At 47.3% G+C, this 14,097-nt stretch overlaps 1 protein-coding gene across 1 annotated transcript; it reads left to right on the forward strand.

Annotated features, from left to right (window-relative positions):
- The first annotated feature begins 4,954 nt into the window (after positions 1-4,954).
- Positions 4,955-9,894, forward strand: LOC136652467 (vomeronasal type-2 receptor 26-like). The gene is made up of 3 exons (XM_066629410.1): positions 4,955-5,113; positions 6,376-6,502; positions 8,984-9,894. The coding sequence occupies exons 1-3, from the start codon at positions 4,955-4,957 to the stop codon at positions 9,892-9,894; spliced, it is 1,197 nt and encodes a 398-aa protein (XP_066485507.1).
- Positions 9,895-14,097: the final 4,203 nt, after the last annotated feature.

Genomic DNA, 14,097 nt, shown 5'->3' on the forward strand with positions numbered 1-14,097 from the left:
AGGGGGGTTTGCGACGGATGTGAGGACCGCATGGTGACTTGCCTGCCTGGTGCGAAGGTTGCGGACATCACTTCTCGTCTAGACAGGCTGGTAGACAGTGCTGGGGGAGAGGTAGCGGCTGTGGTGCATGTCGGCACCAACGATGTGGGCAAGTGTAGCTGGGAGGTCCTGGAGGCCAAATTTAGGCTTTTAGGCAGGAAGCTGAAAGCCAGGACCTCAAAGGTAGCGTTCTCTGAAGTGCTACCTGTTCCACGCGCAGGGCCAGCTAGGCAGGCGGAGATCAGGGGTCTCAATGCGTGGATGAGACGGTGGTGTAGGGAGGAGGGGTTTAGATTCGTTAGGCACTGGGGAACGTTTTGGGACAAGCGGGGCCTGTACAAGAGGGACGGGCTCCATTTGAACCAGAATGGAACCAGACTGCTGGCGCATAACATTAAAAAGGTGGCAGAGCAGCTTTTAAACTGATCCCTGGGGGAAGGCCGACAGGAGCCGAGGGGCATCCGGTTCGGGACTCCTCATCCCTATGGGATGAGGATGGGGAGGTTAGAGAACAACAAGACAAAGGCAGGGTAGGAGAAGAAATTGGGAAAGGTAGGGTGATGGGATGTGATAGACGATTTGGCACGATGAGAGGATGTGGGGACAAAGGAGTGAATAAGCAGCCCATCCTAGGGCATTCCGTGTATAAATGCTTTTATGCGAATGCCCGAAGTCTACGAGCAAAGGTGGGAGAACTGGAATGTCTGGTGACAAGGGAAAATATTGACATAGTGGGCATAACGGAAACCTGGTGGAATGCGGAGAATCAGTGGGATACCGCAATCCCGGGCTATAAACTCTACAGGAGGGACAGGCAGGGGCGTGTTGGAGGTGGGGTGGCCCTTTATGTTAAGGAAGGGATAGAATCCAGCAAAGTAGAGATTGAAGGTGGGTCCGACTCCACCGTAGAATCTCTGTGGGTTAAATTACCAGGCTTGTGCAGCGATGTAATACTGGGGGCGTGCTATCGTCCTCCAGACCAGAAATCTGATGGGGACCTTGAAATGAGGAAACAGATCAGGGAGGTGACAAGGAAGGACAGGGTTGTAATCATGGGGGACTTCAATTATCCTCATATTGACTGGGTCAATTTGTGTTCTGGTCACGATAAGGAAACCGGATTTCTTGACGTGCTGAATGACTGTGGCTTAGATCAGTTAGTCACGGAGCCCACCAGAGGACAGGTGACTCTGGATTTAATTTTGTGCGGTACGCAGGACCTGGTTAGAGATGTAAACGTTACTGAGCCATTGGGGAACAGTGATCATGCTGCGATCCGTTTTGACGTGCACGTTGGGGGAAGAATACCAGGCAAATCTCTAACAAAAACCCTTGACTTCCGACGGGCGAACTTCCCTCAAATGAGGAGGCTGGTTAGAAGGAGGTTGAAAGGGAGGGTAAAAAGAGTCCAGTCTCTCCAGAATGCATGGCGGCTGCTTAAAACAACAGTAATAGAGGCCCAGCAGAGGTGTATACCGCAAAGAAAGAAGGGTTCCACTAAATCCAGGAGGGTGCCCGCATGGCTAACCAGCCAAGTTAGAGAGGCTGTGAAGGGCAAGGAAGCTTCCTTCCGTAAATGGAAGTCTTGCCCTAATGAAGAGAATAAAAAGGAACATAAACTGTGGCAAAAGAAATGTAAGAAGGTGATAGGGGAGGCCAAGCGAGACTATGAGGAACGCATGGCCAGCAACATTAAGGGGAATAATAAAAGCTTCTTCAAATATGTTAGAAGCAGGAAACCCGCCAGAGAAGCGGTTGGCCCTCTGGATGGTGAGGGAGGGAAAGGGGAGATAAAAGGAGACTTAGAGATGGCAGAGAAATTAAATGAGTTCTTTGCATCTGTCTTCACGGCAGAAGACCTCGGGCAGATACCGCTACCCGAACGGCCCCTCCTAACCGAGGAGTTAAGTCAGATAGAGGTTAAAAGAGAAGATGTTTCAGACCTCATTGATAAATTAAAGATCAATAAGTCACCGGGCCCTGATGGCATACACCCAAGGGTTATTAAGGAATTGAAGAATGAAGTTGCAGATCTCTTGACTAAGGTATGCAACTTGTCCCTCAAAACGGCCACAGTGCCAGAAGATTGGAGGATAGCAAATGTCACGCCTATTTTTAAAAAGGGAAAGAGGGGGGACCCGGGAAACTATAGGCCGGTCAGCCTAACATCCATACCGGGTAAGATGGTGGAATGCCTCATCAAAGATAGGATCTCAAAACACATAGACGAACAGGCCTTGCTGAGGGAGAGTCAGCATGGCTTCTGTAAGGGTAAGTCTTGCCTCACGAACCTTATAGAATTCTTTGAAAAGGTCAACAGGCATGTGGATGCGGGAGAACCCGTGGACATTATATATCTGGACTTTCAGAAGGCGTTTGACACGGTCCCTCACCAAAGGCTACTGAAAAAACTCCACAGTCAGGGAATTAGAGGACAGGTCCTCTCGTGGATTGAGAACTGGTTGGAGGCCAGGAAGCAGAGAGTGGGTGTCAATGGGCAATTTTCACAATGGAGAGAGGTGAAAAGCGGTGTGCCTCAAGGATCTGTCCTGGGACCGGTGCTTTTCAACCTCTTCATAAATGACCTGGAGACAGGGTTGAGCAGTGAAGTGGCTAAGTTTGCAGACGACACCAAACTTTTCCGAGTGGTAAAGACCAGAAGTGATTGTGAGAAGCTCCAGAAGGATCTCTCCAGACTGGCAGAATGGGCAGCAAAATGGCAGATGCGCTTCAATGTCAGTAAGTGTAAAGTCATGCACATTGGGGCAAAAAATCAAAACTTTAGATATAGGCTGATGGGTTCTGAGCTGTCTGTGACAGATCAGGAGAGAGATCTTGGGGTGGTGGTGGACAGGTCGATGAAAGTGTCGACCCAATGTGTGGTGGCAGTGAAGAAGGCCAATTCTATGCTTGGGATCATTAGGAAGGGTATTGAGAACAAAACGGCTAGTATTATAATGCCGTTGTACAAATCGATGGTAAGGCCACACCTGGAGTATTGTGTCCAGTTCTGGTCGCCGCATCTCAAAAAAGACATAGTGGAAATGGAAAAGGTGCAAAAGAGAGCGACTAAGATGATTACGGGGCTGGGGCACCTTCCTTATGAGGAAAGGCTACGGCGTTTGGGCCTCTTCAGCCTAGAAAAGAGACGCTTGAGGGGGGACATGATTGAGACATACAAAATTATGCAGGGGATGGACAGAGTGGATAGGGAGATGCTCTTTACACTCTCACATAATACCAGAACCAGGGGACATCCACTCAAATTGAGTGTTGGGCGGGTTAGGACAGACAAAAGAAAAAATTTCTTTACTCAGCGCGTGGTCGGTCTGTGGAACTCCTTGCCACAGGATGTGGTGATGGCATCTAGCCTAGATGCCTTTAAAAGGGGATTGGACGAGTTTCTGGAGGAAAAATCCATTATGGGGTACAAGCCATGATGTGTATGCGCAACCTCCTGATTTTAGGAATGGGTTAAGTCAGAATGCCAGATGTAGGGGAGAGCACCAGGATGAGGTCTCTTGTTATCTGGTGTGCTCCCTGGGGCATTTGGTGGGCCGCTGTGAGATACAGGAAGCTGGACTAGATGGGCCTATGGCCTGATCCAGTGTGGCTGTTCTTATGTTCTTATGTTCTTATGTCCTATCAGTCATTCAATCTTGTCTTTCATGTTTTGAATACTCTAGGTGCATGCATGTTGTTGTTTTTTTGCAAATATGTGTAACAATTTCTTAAGTAAATGCAGCAAGGTATGAATGAGTGAACACTGTATTCCACGGGAGCCAGGAAGTAGCCAGAGGTCTCTGCGTCTCCTTCCCCCAAGGAAAGCCACAGGCCCCGCAATGGGACTTCTCATGTCTGCACTGGATATTTTGTTCGTGCAGATGAGAAAACCTCCATGTTGGGCTTTGCAGCTCAACTCAGAGGATAGGATCAGGCGGAAAAGAGCTCTGCCAGTCCCATCTCCCTCTTGGGCTGGTCACTCACCCTGCCCCACTCTCCCCCACCCCAGAACAACTCCCCCTCGCCCTGAAAAGCTCACCTTTGGGCTTACATTTGGGGGCTCCTGCAACCTTCCCATTCAGTGCTAAGGCCAAGCACTGACGCGCGCTGATGCAGCACAGGTGGCCTCTCCACCCTGGGTACTGCAGACATTCCTTACAGCATGTTTGCAACACCCAGCGTCGGTGCGGAAGCTCAGTGCCTGTACTCATATTACACAGGATTGGGCCCTTAAACCAGGATCTCTGAGCAGCTGTTCTCAGACTTCAGGGTGGAAATTTTGCTAGTGAGTCTTCTCTGTTCAGCAGAAGAGGATGTGATAGTTGCATTGAGGGCTCAAACCTACCCAGATTTCCAGTGCTGATGCATCTGCAGAGCACTGCTGAGGTACCTTGTGGAGTCCTGTGTGACTACTCTGCCACTGCAGGAGGCAGCACACACCTTGTTGGCATGTCTGCCTCCATGCTGGTACTCTGGATAGGATTGGGCCTAGCCCCCAAGAAAAAAGACTGCAGTCTAGGCAAACTAACACATCAACTGTTTGAATCCTTCTCATGTTATCGCCTGAATGTGCTTCAGTGAAAGAAGGGATTCAGTCTCCAGTGCAGGAATTTACATTTGTGGTATGGTATTTGTGGTATGGAAATCTTTCCATAGTTGCAAACACTTGCTGCAAGGGAGTGGCGCCAGGATGCAGTGCTCTTGTTGTCTTGTGTGCTCCCTAAGGCACCTCGTGAACTACAGAAGCTGGACTGGATGGTCCTTTGGTCCTGATCCAGCAAGGTTCTTCTTATGTTCTTATGCTCTGGTTTTATAAATCCTGAGATCTGATCTTCATTTCCAGCTTCATCCATTTTTGAGAACAATTCATTTCAACAACAATGCTGGGAATGAAGTGTTTTTCAGTGAAGGCATGGAATTCTCCACTGGATATGACATTCTGAACTTCATCACTTTCCCAAATAAATCCTTCATCCGAGTGAGAATTGGGAGGATGAATTCTCAGGCCTCCTCCAACCAAGGGTTCACCATTAAGAAAGAGACCATTATTTGGCCTAGCAGCACCAACCAGGTGAGTGTTTCAGATTCTGATTTCCTGTGGAAGCTATTTTATTTCATCCATGCCTCTGGCTCTCTGATTTTTCCAGTTCAGGTTGAGTACCCCTTATCTGTAATTCAGAAATACAGAATATTCCGAAATCTGGAACATTTTTGAGCGTGACTTTTTTCTCCTAAAGAAATAAAATCACAAACTGTGTTTCATGCACAAACCTTGTTTCCTGCACATAATTATTTTTTTTTTTAAAATTACCTTCAGGCTATTTGTGAATGTGTCATATGAAATATCAACAAATTTTGTGTTTAGACTTGGGCCTCATCCCCAACATCTTTCATTATGTATATGCAAATATTGTGAAATATAGAAAAATCTGAAACCCAAAACACTTCTGGTTCCAAGCGCTTTGGATGAGGGATGCCCAACCTGTATGAGTGCCACAGAACTGATTCCGGCACATACCACATGGACATTGTCGGGGCCCCTCCCAGATGCCCTGACCCCCAACTTACCCTGGAGCAGGCACCCCATGCCCAGGGTGGGGAGGCTTCCCTGCCCTTGAGGGGGGCAAAGAAGGTTGGCTCACCCCAACCAGACAGAGGGGGCTGGCAGGGCAAACAAGGAACACTGCAGGAAACAAGCCAGGAACAGGAAAGGCCTTTTCTGCCCCCCCTGGAGGAAGGGGAGGGGCCAAATGGGGGCCAAAAGGAAGCCAGGGATGAGAGGGGGCAGTGAAGCAGGGAGCTGTGAGTTGAACAGCTCCTGCTCCCAAGCCAGGTGTGGCAGCTCTGCTAAGGAGGAGGACAAGGGTGCTGGAACCCCTCCCCTCTCCAGCCAATCTGAGGCCTCCCTGGGGGTGGGACAAGCCTGCTCCAGGCCCCTCCAGGGCTGGGCCCCTCCAGACATCTTGTTCCTGTTAAAGGTTAGGCCAGCCATTTTCAACCACTGCACCGTGGAACATTGGTGTGCTGCAATCTGTTTGCAGGTATGCCTTGGGAGTGCCTTGGTCATTCATTAGTAGGGCAACTGGAGGATATGAGCCCCTCTCCACTGGCAGTATGGTGTGCCTGGTCAATTGTGAAAAATCTACTGGTGTGCCTTTAGCGCCTTCTCAGTGTGCTGTGAGATTAAAAATGTTTGAAAATCGCTGGGTTAGGCTTTTCAGAATATATTCTTAGCCTAGGATGTATGGATATCTTCAAACTTTGGGTTATGATGTGTACATGTACTGATAAATTAGGCACAATTTAACTGCGCTGTCTCCGTATTGTGATCAGGGGTCTCCACATTCTGCATGTTCTGAGAGATGTCAGCCTGGATGCCACAGAAGAGCTCGTGAGGGAGAACCAACCTGCTGCTATGACTGCTTGAGATGCCCTGAAGGAACCATTTCAAACCAGACAGGTCCGCCATTCAGGAACCTCAGAATATACATGGGGACACTTGATAACTATGCTTTCGTCCTTCTCCTTTTCATCCCTGGCACTGAAATTGACATCTCAGGGATTCATAGTCACTGCCTCAGTTCATGTCTGGCTGTGATTTTAATCCAAACCGTACAACATGATGCCTTAATGCACCGGCAAATCCCTCCCCCCTCCTATTTATTTATTTTTCACATTTTCTACCACCCTTCCATGGGGCTCAGGGTGGTGCACATTGTTCCTCCCCTCTTTTTGTCCTCACAACAGCCTTGAGAAGTAGGTGAGGCTGAGCGATAGTGACTGGCTCAAGGTCAGGCAGGAAGCTTCTTGACTGAGCAGGGATCTGAACCTAAAAAGACCTGGTGTAGGTCCAAGGACATGAATTGGACAGCAGGTAGCCTATGAAAACAAAAGAAAAAAGTGTTTTTTTTTACCTCCCCTAGGCTGTCTGGTTTCCCCTCCCCCCCAGCCCATAGCATGGAGTGTGGTCTCTGTCAGCAATAGTAGTGTAGCTAAGGCAGGGCCAGGGGATACAGGGCCCTGGGTACCACATCTTGAGGGGTGTCAAGCCAGGGGATCATTCACAGGCATTCAGAGTGATTGAGGGCCTCCTTGCCACAGCAGTAGCTTCTGCACCCACTTCGTGGACACTCAGGACTGTTACGCACTGCTCTGAGCGGCTGATGGCTTTTTCGCTTTCCTCCCTCTTTTTGGAGGAAAAAAGGCCAAAGAAGCCATTGGAATGCTCAGATTGGCACACAACCACTCTGAGGGGTTGCAGGACTCAGAATGGTGGAAAAAGCAGTAGGACGCTCAGAGCGGCACTCAGCCTCTCTGAGCATGCTGTAACCTGGAAGTAATCGGCAGTGATGTCATCACGTCACCACAATTGCTTCCAGTTCAGGTATGTCCAGGAGGTGACATCGCAGGTCAGGGCCCTGGATACCAAAGGGGCCAACTACGCCTCTGGTCAGCAGCACTGCCCTCTCTGGACACGGACGCAGACACACACAGAGCCACACAGATTGCTTCCAGGTCTCTTCTCAGACCTGGACAATTGCTTAGACCTGGACAATTGCTTCTCAGACCTGGACAATTGCTTCCAGGTCCAGGACAATTGCTGATTGTCCTGATACTACCGAACTACCTAACTGAACTACCAAACTACCGAACTACCGAACTGATACTACCGAACTACCGATTGCCCTGATACTACCTAACAGGGATCTTTGAGGGCTCTAGGGTTCAGAACCAACAACTCTGAGCGCCCAAAACCCTGGGAGTGAGACCAAGTATACAACACACAGGAAATTAGAATCTGAAACACTCACCTGGTTGATGCTGCTAGGCCAAATAATGGTCTCTTTCTTAATGGTGAACCCTTGGTTGGAGGAGGCCTGAGAATTCATCCTCCCAATTCCCACTTGGATGAAGGATTTATTTGCTTCCAGGTCCAGGACAATTGCTTCCAGGACCTTCTCAGACCTGGAAAATTGCTTCCAGGTCTCTTCTCTTAACAGCCGCAGGAAGTCCTCCTGGAATGGATCTCATCTTTTGGGATGGGCACATCAGTCACTCTTGTCTCTTGAGCTGGAACATTTCATTTCAGCTGCACTGAACTGGAACACCTTTGTGTGATACACAGGCTGCTTTTCCATGACTAGGTGTCTCTTTCCTTGACTAGATGTCTCTTCAGCCTTGACAAAGCTATAAACACAATATAATCATCTGGTTTTGAGATGTCCCTTATTGTGACTGGTTTAGCCAAATGCCAACTGCTTTCCTTCTGCTTCTTGACACCGCTTCACTGACACTCCTCACACATGCATCAGTTATTCTAATTCCCGTAGTATCAGGAGGTAGCAGAATATTTCAAGGGAAGAGGGTAAAAAGTGAGAGAGTGATAAAAAAAATATATGACCTAGTAAGTAGTATCCATATCTGTTTAGACTCAGAATAGACGGTCTCTTGGCATAATGGATACCTTCTGAAACCTGATAACTCCTTCAGTAAGGTGATAATTTTCAACTACACCCTGGGCCCATGAGGTAAATTGTACATGTGCACGGGTTCAAAATGGGAGCCCAGGAGCCAAAGGAAGGGGCCTGAAAATTTCCTGGGGTTTTTCATTTTCCAGCCTCAACAGAACCCATGTGGGGTGGGTGGGTGAAGGGGATACACCATACTTGGGCCTGGGGTCAAAAGGGGGGTCTGACTGGCAATCGGGGACCCAGAAATTTCCTGTAATTCAAAAAAAAATTACATATATTATGTAGACTGGCATTCACATTTTGTGTAACCCTACATAGTTTTATATATCCTAATTCATAGAAATTGTAATCCAATCAGAGTATGACTTTATGATCCAATGAAGAAAGGAAGGAGTTCAAATGATATCCCGGCAGGGGAGATGATTACGATTGGCCTCAGTGAGTGGCATGAGACTGTCTTCTCTTTTCAGATGCATCTCACTGTGACAAATGCCCAGAAGATGAGCATCCCAGCAAGGATCACAGCCACTGTATCCCCAAAGTCATCACTTATCTAGCATACGATGAACCTTTAGGCACTGTTCTGGCTTCCACTGCATTGGTTTTCACTCTGCTCACAGCTGTGGTGCTTGCAACTTTCATCAAGTATCGGGACACTCCCCTCGTCAGAGCCAACAATCGGGATTTTACTTACCTTCTGCTCATCTCCCTCTTGCTCTGCTTCCTCTGCTCCTTGCTGTTCATTGGACAAGCAAGCAGGTTGACCTGCCTTTTTCGACAGGCTGCTTTTGGAAGTGCCTTTTCTCTTGCTCTTTCTTGTGTGTTGGGCAAAACCATCACTGTGGTTCTTGCATTTGCAGCCACAAACCCAGGAAGCAAGATGAGAAAATGGGTTGGGAAAAAACTACCCTTTTCCATTATCCTTGTTGGTTCTATTGTTCAGGTTGGCCTCTGTGTCATCTGGCTGGGCACCTCTCCTCCATTCCCAGACCTTGACATGTTCTCCCAGTCTGGTCAGATCGTAGTGGTATGTAATGAGGGCTCAGGCACCATGTTCTATCTTGTTCTGGGCTACATGGGCTCTCAGGCCTTCATTAGCTTCATGGTGGCCTTCTTAGCCAGGAAGCTGCCTGACACTTTCAACGAAGCCAAGTTCATCACCTTCAGCATGTTGGTCTTTTGCAGTGTGTGGGTGTCCTTTTTTCCAAGCTACCTGAGCACGAAAGGGAAATACATGGTGGCTGTGGAGATCTTCTCCATTTTGGCCTCCAGTACTGGGTTACTTCTTTGTATTTTTGCTCCTAAGGTGTACATTATTTTGTTTAGGCCATTCATGAACACCAGGGACCAATTCTTTAAGAAAAGGAATTCTACTAAGTAACTCCTTAGAGTCGTGTAAAGGCCCATGGCTGTGGCAAGGGTTGGAGGTTCTTTTTAGTTCCAATGAAGAAGGGAGTCCAATCCTAGGTTGTCATAAAACAGCTTTATTTATCAAAAATCTGAGAGCATCAACTTACAGGAGCACTTTCAGGCACAAGACTTACAAAACTCTAGGTGACCCACCGAGCCAGCAAGTCCCAGGAGCAAAGAATTGGCTGAACAGAGGGACTTATATAGGCTATAGGTTACTAAAAATATCAGCACAATGAGCAAGAACAGGCTAATTGAAAACAGAGTGACATATGTTGCTGAAATATAAACTATGCATTATTACTCTTTCCAGAATTCTCATCATTAAGAGTTATGAAGCAGGTGCAATCAAAAGATTGTTGTAGGCCTTAGTCTGGGAAAACACTATGCATTAACAGCCCAATCCTAGCCACACTTTCCTGGGAGTAAGCCCCATTGACTCTAATGGGACTTACTTCTGAGTAGACCTGCATAGGATTGGCCTCCTGGTCAGCTGCAGGTCAGGTCATTTGCATTTGGGCCCGACTTCTCACGGGAATGTTGCAGAGATTTCCAGCGAAAAAGCAGACGGCTTTCTGAAAATGGAAGGCAAGGAGAGAAGATGGCCGCCAGGCCTTGCACCTGCCATTACAAGTAATTTGGAATGTTAGCAATCCCCGCTCAGTCTATCATGTGATGACCAATATTAGTAAGTCTGGGCTCTTCCAATCGGGGTGCTCTGTGTCCCCTGCTTCTCTTGAGAAATGGAACTAATTCTGGAATGAATCCTCAGGTATAGGATAGTCATTTGTACTATAACCCATTCTCTGGTTGACTTCTTGGCAATGGGTGCAGCAGAGTCAGTCATCTTACAGATTCATGTACCTTTACAACTCCCTCACTAGTTTTTAGGAAGAACATTTTGAAAGAAAGGCACCCACAGCACTGTTGGAGACAGAGTCTGCACATTGGGTGCAGTGGAGTATTGGGTCAGCTATGCGTGTCTTCTTAGGGAATCTGCAACAGTGACCTTTTGAGCTCCAGTTTGGGGATCTTAGGACTCCCCAGGGGACTTCAGAGTCCACCAGAAGTTGGAAAGTTGATTGAGTGAATGCGCCAGAAAGTCAGATAGCAAGTGACATTTCACCCCCAAACTGTTGATGGAGGCTACTGGGGTCTTCCTTAAGCCATACCTATTGCAGCAAGAGACAGTACTTTTTAAGGTGATGGGACTTATGACTTGGGGCAGTTGCCCTTGCTAGCTCCTAGTTATAGGGTGGGGAGACATGTCCAGTGTTTCATTATAGGCTGGACATTGATGAAAGATCAGGAAGGATCTTGAGATACTTAACAGAAAAATTGGAAATATTGGCACAGCTGTAGAAGGCAGCTACTGAGGGAGATTTTTAAGGTTTACCTGTATTGATATATCTTCTTATGTAAACTTATGTATTTGTCTAATTCAAGTAATGTATATTGTTCTCTGAAACTGGTTCTCGGGCCTACAAATATGGATACAGACTTTGGTTGTGCAGTTCTCTGCTTACGCAGATAAGAAGGAATGTGTTTTTCAGCTTTTAACTGTGGCTGACAGCCAGGGACTTTTGCAAAGGAACAGAGAAGATCATGTCAGACAGTACTAGGGTGCAATGATCCAGGTTTATGAATTCTGGAAAGTTTGGAAAGTCCCGAGAAGCCAAACTGCGTCATGGTTGTTATGCACATTTGTTTTTCTACTGTTATAATGAGTGATATAAGTGATCCACTTCTAATGGATATAAGTGATCACAAAAGGGGGAGGTACAAGGGGTATGGTCTTGTCCTTGACAAGTCTGTCCAAGCCTGTTAGCTAATAAACCATCTGAAAGAGAGCAACTCTTGATTTTTCATTTCGTCTCCTAATTGGAAAACAAAGAAATCCAAATTGTTTCTATCACTACTTCCTAACTGTGTTCATTAAACTCTATTGGATTAGTCCCTGGCTGTAAGTGGCAAGGCATATAGCTTCTGCATTATAATAGCAAGCCATCTTTGCAGTGTCAGTTTGGGGCTGTGGCCATAAGAACATAAGAACATAAGAACATAAGAACAGTCCCACTGGATCAGGCCATAGGCCCATCTAGTCCAGCTTCCTGTATCTCACAGCGGCCCACCAAATGCCCCAGGGAGCACACCAGATAACAAGAGACCTCATCCTGGTGCCCTCCCCTACATCTGGCATTCTGACTTAACCCATTCCTAAAATCAGGAGGTTGCGCATACACATCATGGCTTGTACCCCATAATGGATTTTTCCTCCAGAAACTCGTCCAATCCCCTTTTAAAGGCGTCTAGGCTAGACGCCAGCACCACATCCTGTGGCAAGGAGTTCCACAGACCGACCACGCGCTGAGTAAAGAAATATTTTCTTTTGTCTGTCCTAACCCACCCAACACTCAATTTTAGTGGATGTCCCCTGGTTCTGGTATTATGTGAGAGTGTAAAGAGCATCTCCCTATCCACTCTGTCCATCCCCTGCTTGGTCTTGGGAGAAGGGGAAGGCTCCCTGCAGATTTCAGGATGCCTCCTTTCAAAACGAAGCAGCCGGTGTCATGTCGCAGTTGGGTTTTGGAAAGGGATAGCGTGAGGCAGAAAGATTGGTCAAAGGGGCCCAAATAACTTCTCCAGAGACTTCTTAGCTCAGGGGTTGGCTGAGACCCACATAAGTAACTACAACAAATTCAACCTCCAAAGCTTCTTGACTTGTTGAGCTGTGCATGATGCAGTTTGGAGCTTCCTTGATGCCACACCACAGGCTGAAGAGGATAACCTGGAATGGCCAGCCAGTGACCTCTGTCTTTGAGTCAGGGTGAGAATGCCTGAGAGGAGGAAGTATACTGTCTCCTCCAAGGTAGCCTGCCTTAAATGCAGGTGGAGTGTGAGCAAAGGGAGGGCCTGCTGTAGGGTACTTGGAGGGCCTGCTGTAGTGAACTTGTATAAAATACTAAGTTGAGGCCCATATTATTCAAACTCTTTGTCTTGTGTTTTACTGGTGTTATGAAGTCAATTTCCTTGTGAAAATGTGTATTCAAGTTCCTGTATTTTTCTTGATTACATTCCATTTACATTCGGACTTCCGTCCATCACAGCAGTTCCATGAGGTTCCAGGATTAGCACCAACTGAGGAACTACCCTCACCTAGACTGGCTTAGTATTAGCACAATGGCTGTAACTTGCTCTCTCAGATCATACACCCGAGGAAGAATAACCTTATCCAACTGCAGTTATTTACTGGCTGTCGTAGTGCCTCTTCCACGAGCACTGACTGCCATAAAGCAGTCAGCACGGTTGTAAAAGTCGCTCCAGCGGCACGCTACTCAGCAAAATGTTAGCAAAACAGGTGTCGGCGAGGCTAAAACAAGTGTGATGGAGGTGGGCAAGAGTGGAACAGGGTGGTGATGGGGTGGGGTGGGCAGATTGGGTCAGGGAATGGGAGTGTTCAATGGCAGTGACAGCCATTAGTACATTAGTACATGACAGCCACCTCATCCTATTTGCCTTCCCAGACCCAATTGCACAGTGCAGGTCCACTCAGATCTTCACCGGCTATTTCACTAGTGCAGGTCCAAGTAGATCCTCTGCATTGCAGAGGCTTACTCCTGGGCCAGGGAATGATTGTTGCTTTATGATTGTTTCCTTATCCAGAGGTGACCTCCTGGACTGCCCCCCCCCCCACACACACACACACTGCAGGATGCAGTGGTAGCCAATTTGACTCTGCAATAAACAATAGGGTTGGGTTCTAAATGGTAATTTATGTTAATGCTTTCAGATAAACAATTATTCATAGTCATAGTGAGAATGTGGTTGATATAGAACTCACATCTACCTGAACTCTTTCTCTCCTCTGCTCTCCTTGATCTCATATCCCATTCTGGAGATTTGGTAAAGTGGTCATCAAATCATGCAATGAAGCTGGAGTGGGCATGGAACAGGACAAACCAAAATATTCAAGGGCTGGTGGTGGTACACCTTGCATAGGATGCTCTGGTGGGATTTCACTTCACCTCCAAGACTGAAGAGGTGCATATTTATGGTTTATTAAGCTCTGAATAGTAGACAGAGTAATGGAGAAAAACTAATAACATCGCTTTCTCGTGCTTCTTAAAGTTGCTTTTGCACAGCAGGCTTTGAAAAGGGTGACCCAAATGCATGT

Source organism: Tiliqua scincoides, chromosome 5 (assembly GCF_035046505.1).
Source record: "Tiliqua scincoides isolate rTilSci1 chromosome 5, rTilSci1.hap2, whole genome shotgun sequence".
In the NCBI taxonomy this organism is placed as follows: domain Eukaryota; kingdom Metazoa; phylum Chordata; class Lepidosauria; order Squamata; family Scincidae; genus Tiliqua; species Tiliqua scincoides.

Excerpts from the sequence above, each read along its gene's own strand:
- LOC136652467 (XM_066629410.1), top strand. The coding sequence starts at position 4,955 with ATGGAATTCTCCACTGGATATGACATTCTGAACTTCATCACTTTCCCA. Across the intron at positions 5,114-6,375 it reads GGCCTAGCAGCACCAACCAG|GGGTCTCCACATTCTGCATG; the intron begins GTGAGTGTTTCA and ends TATTGTGATCAG. Across the intron at positions 6,503-8,983 it reads AACCATTTCAAACCAGACAG|ATGCATCTCACTGTGACAAA; the intron begins GTCCGCCATTCA and ends TTCTCTTTTCAG.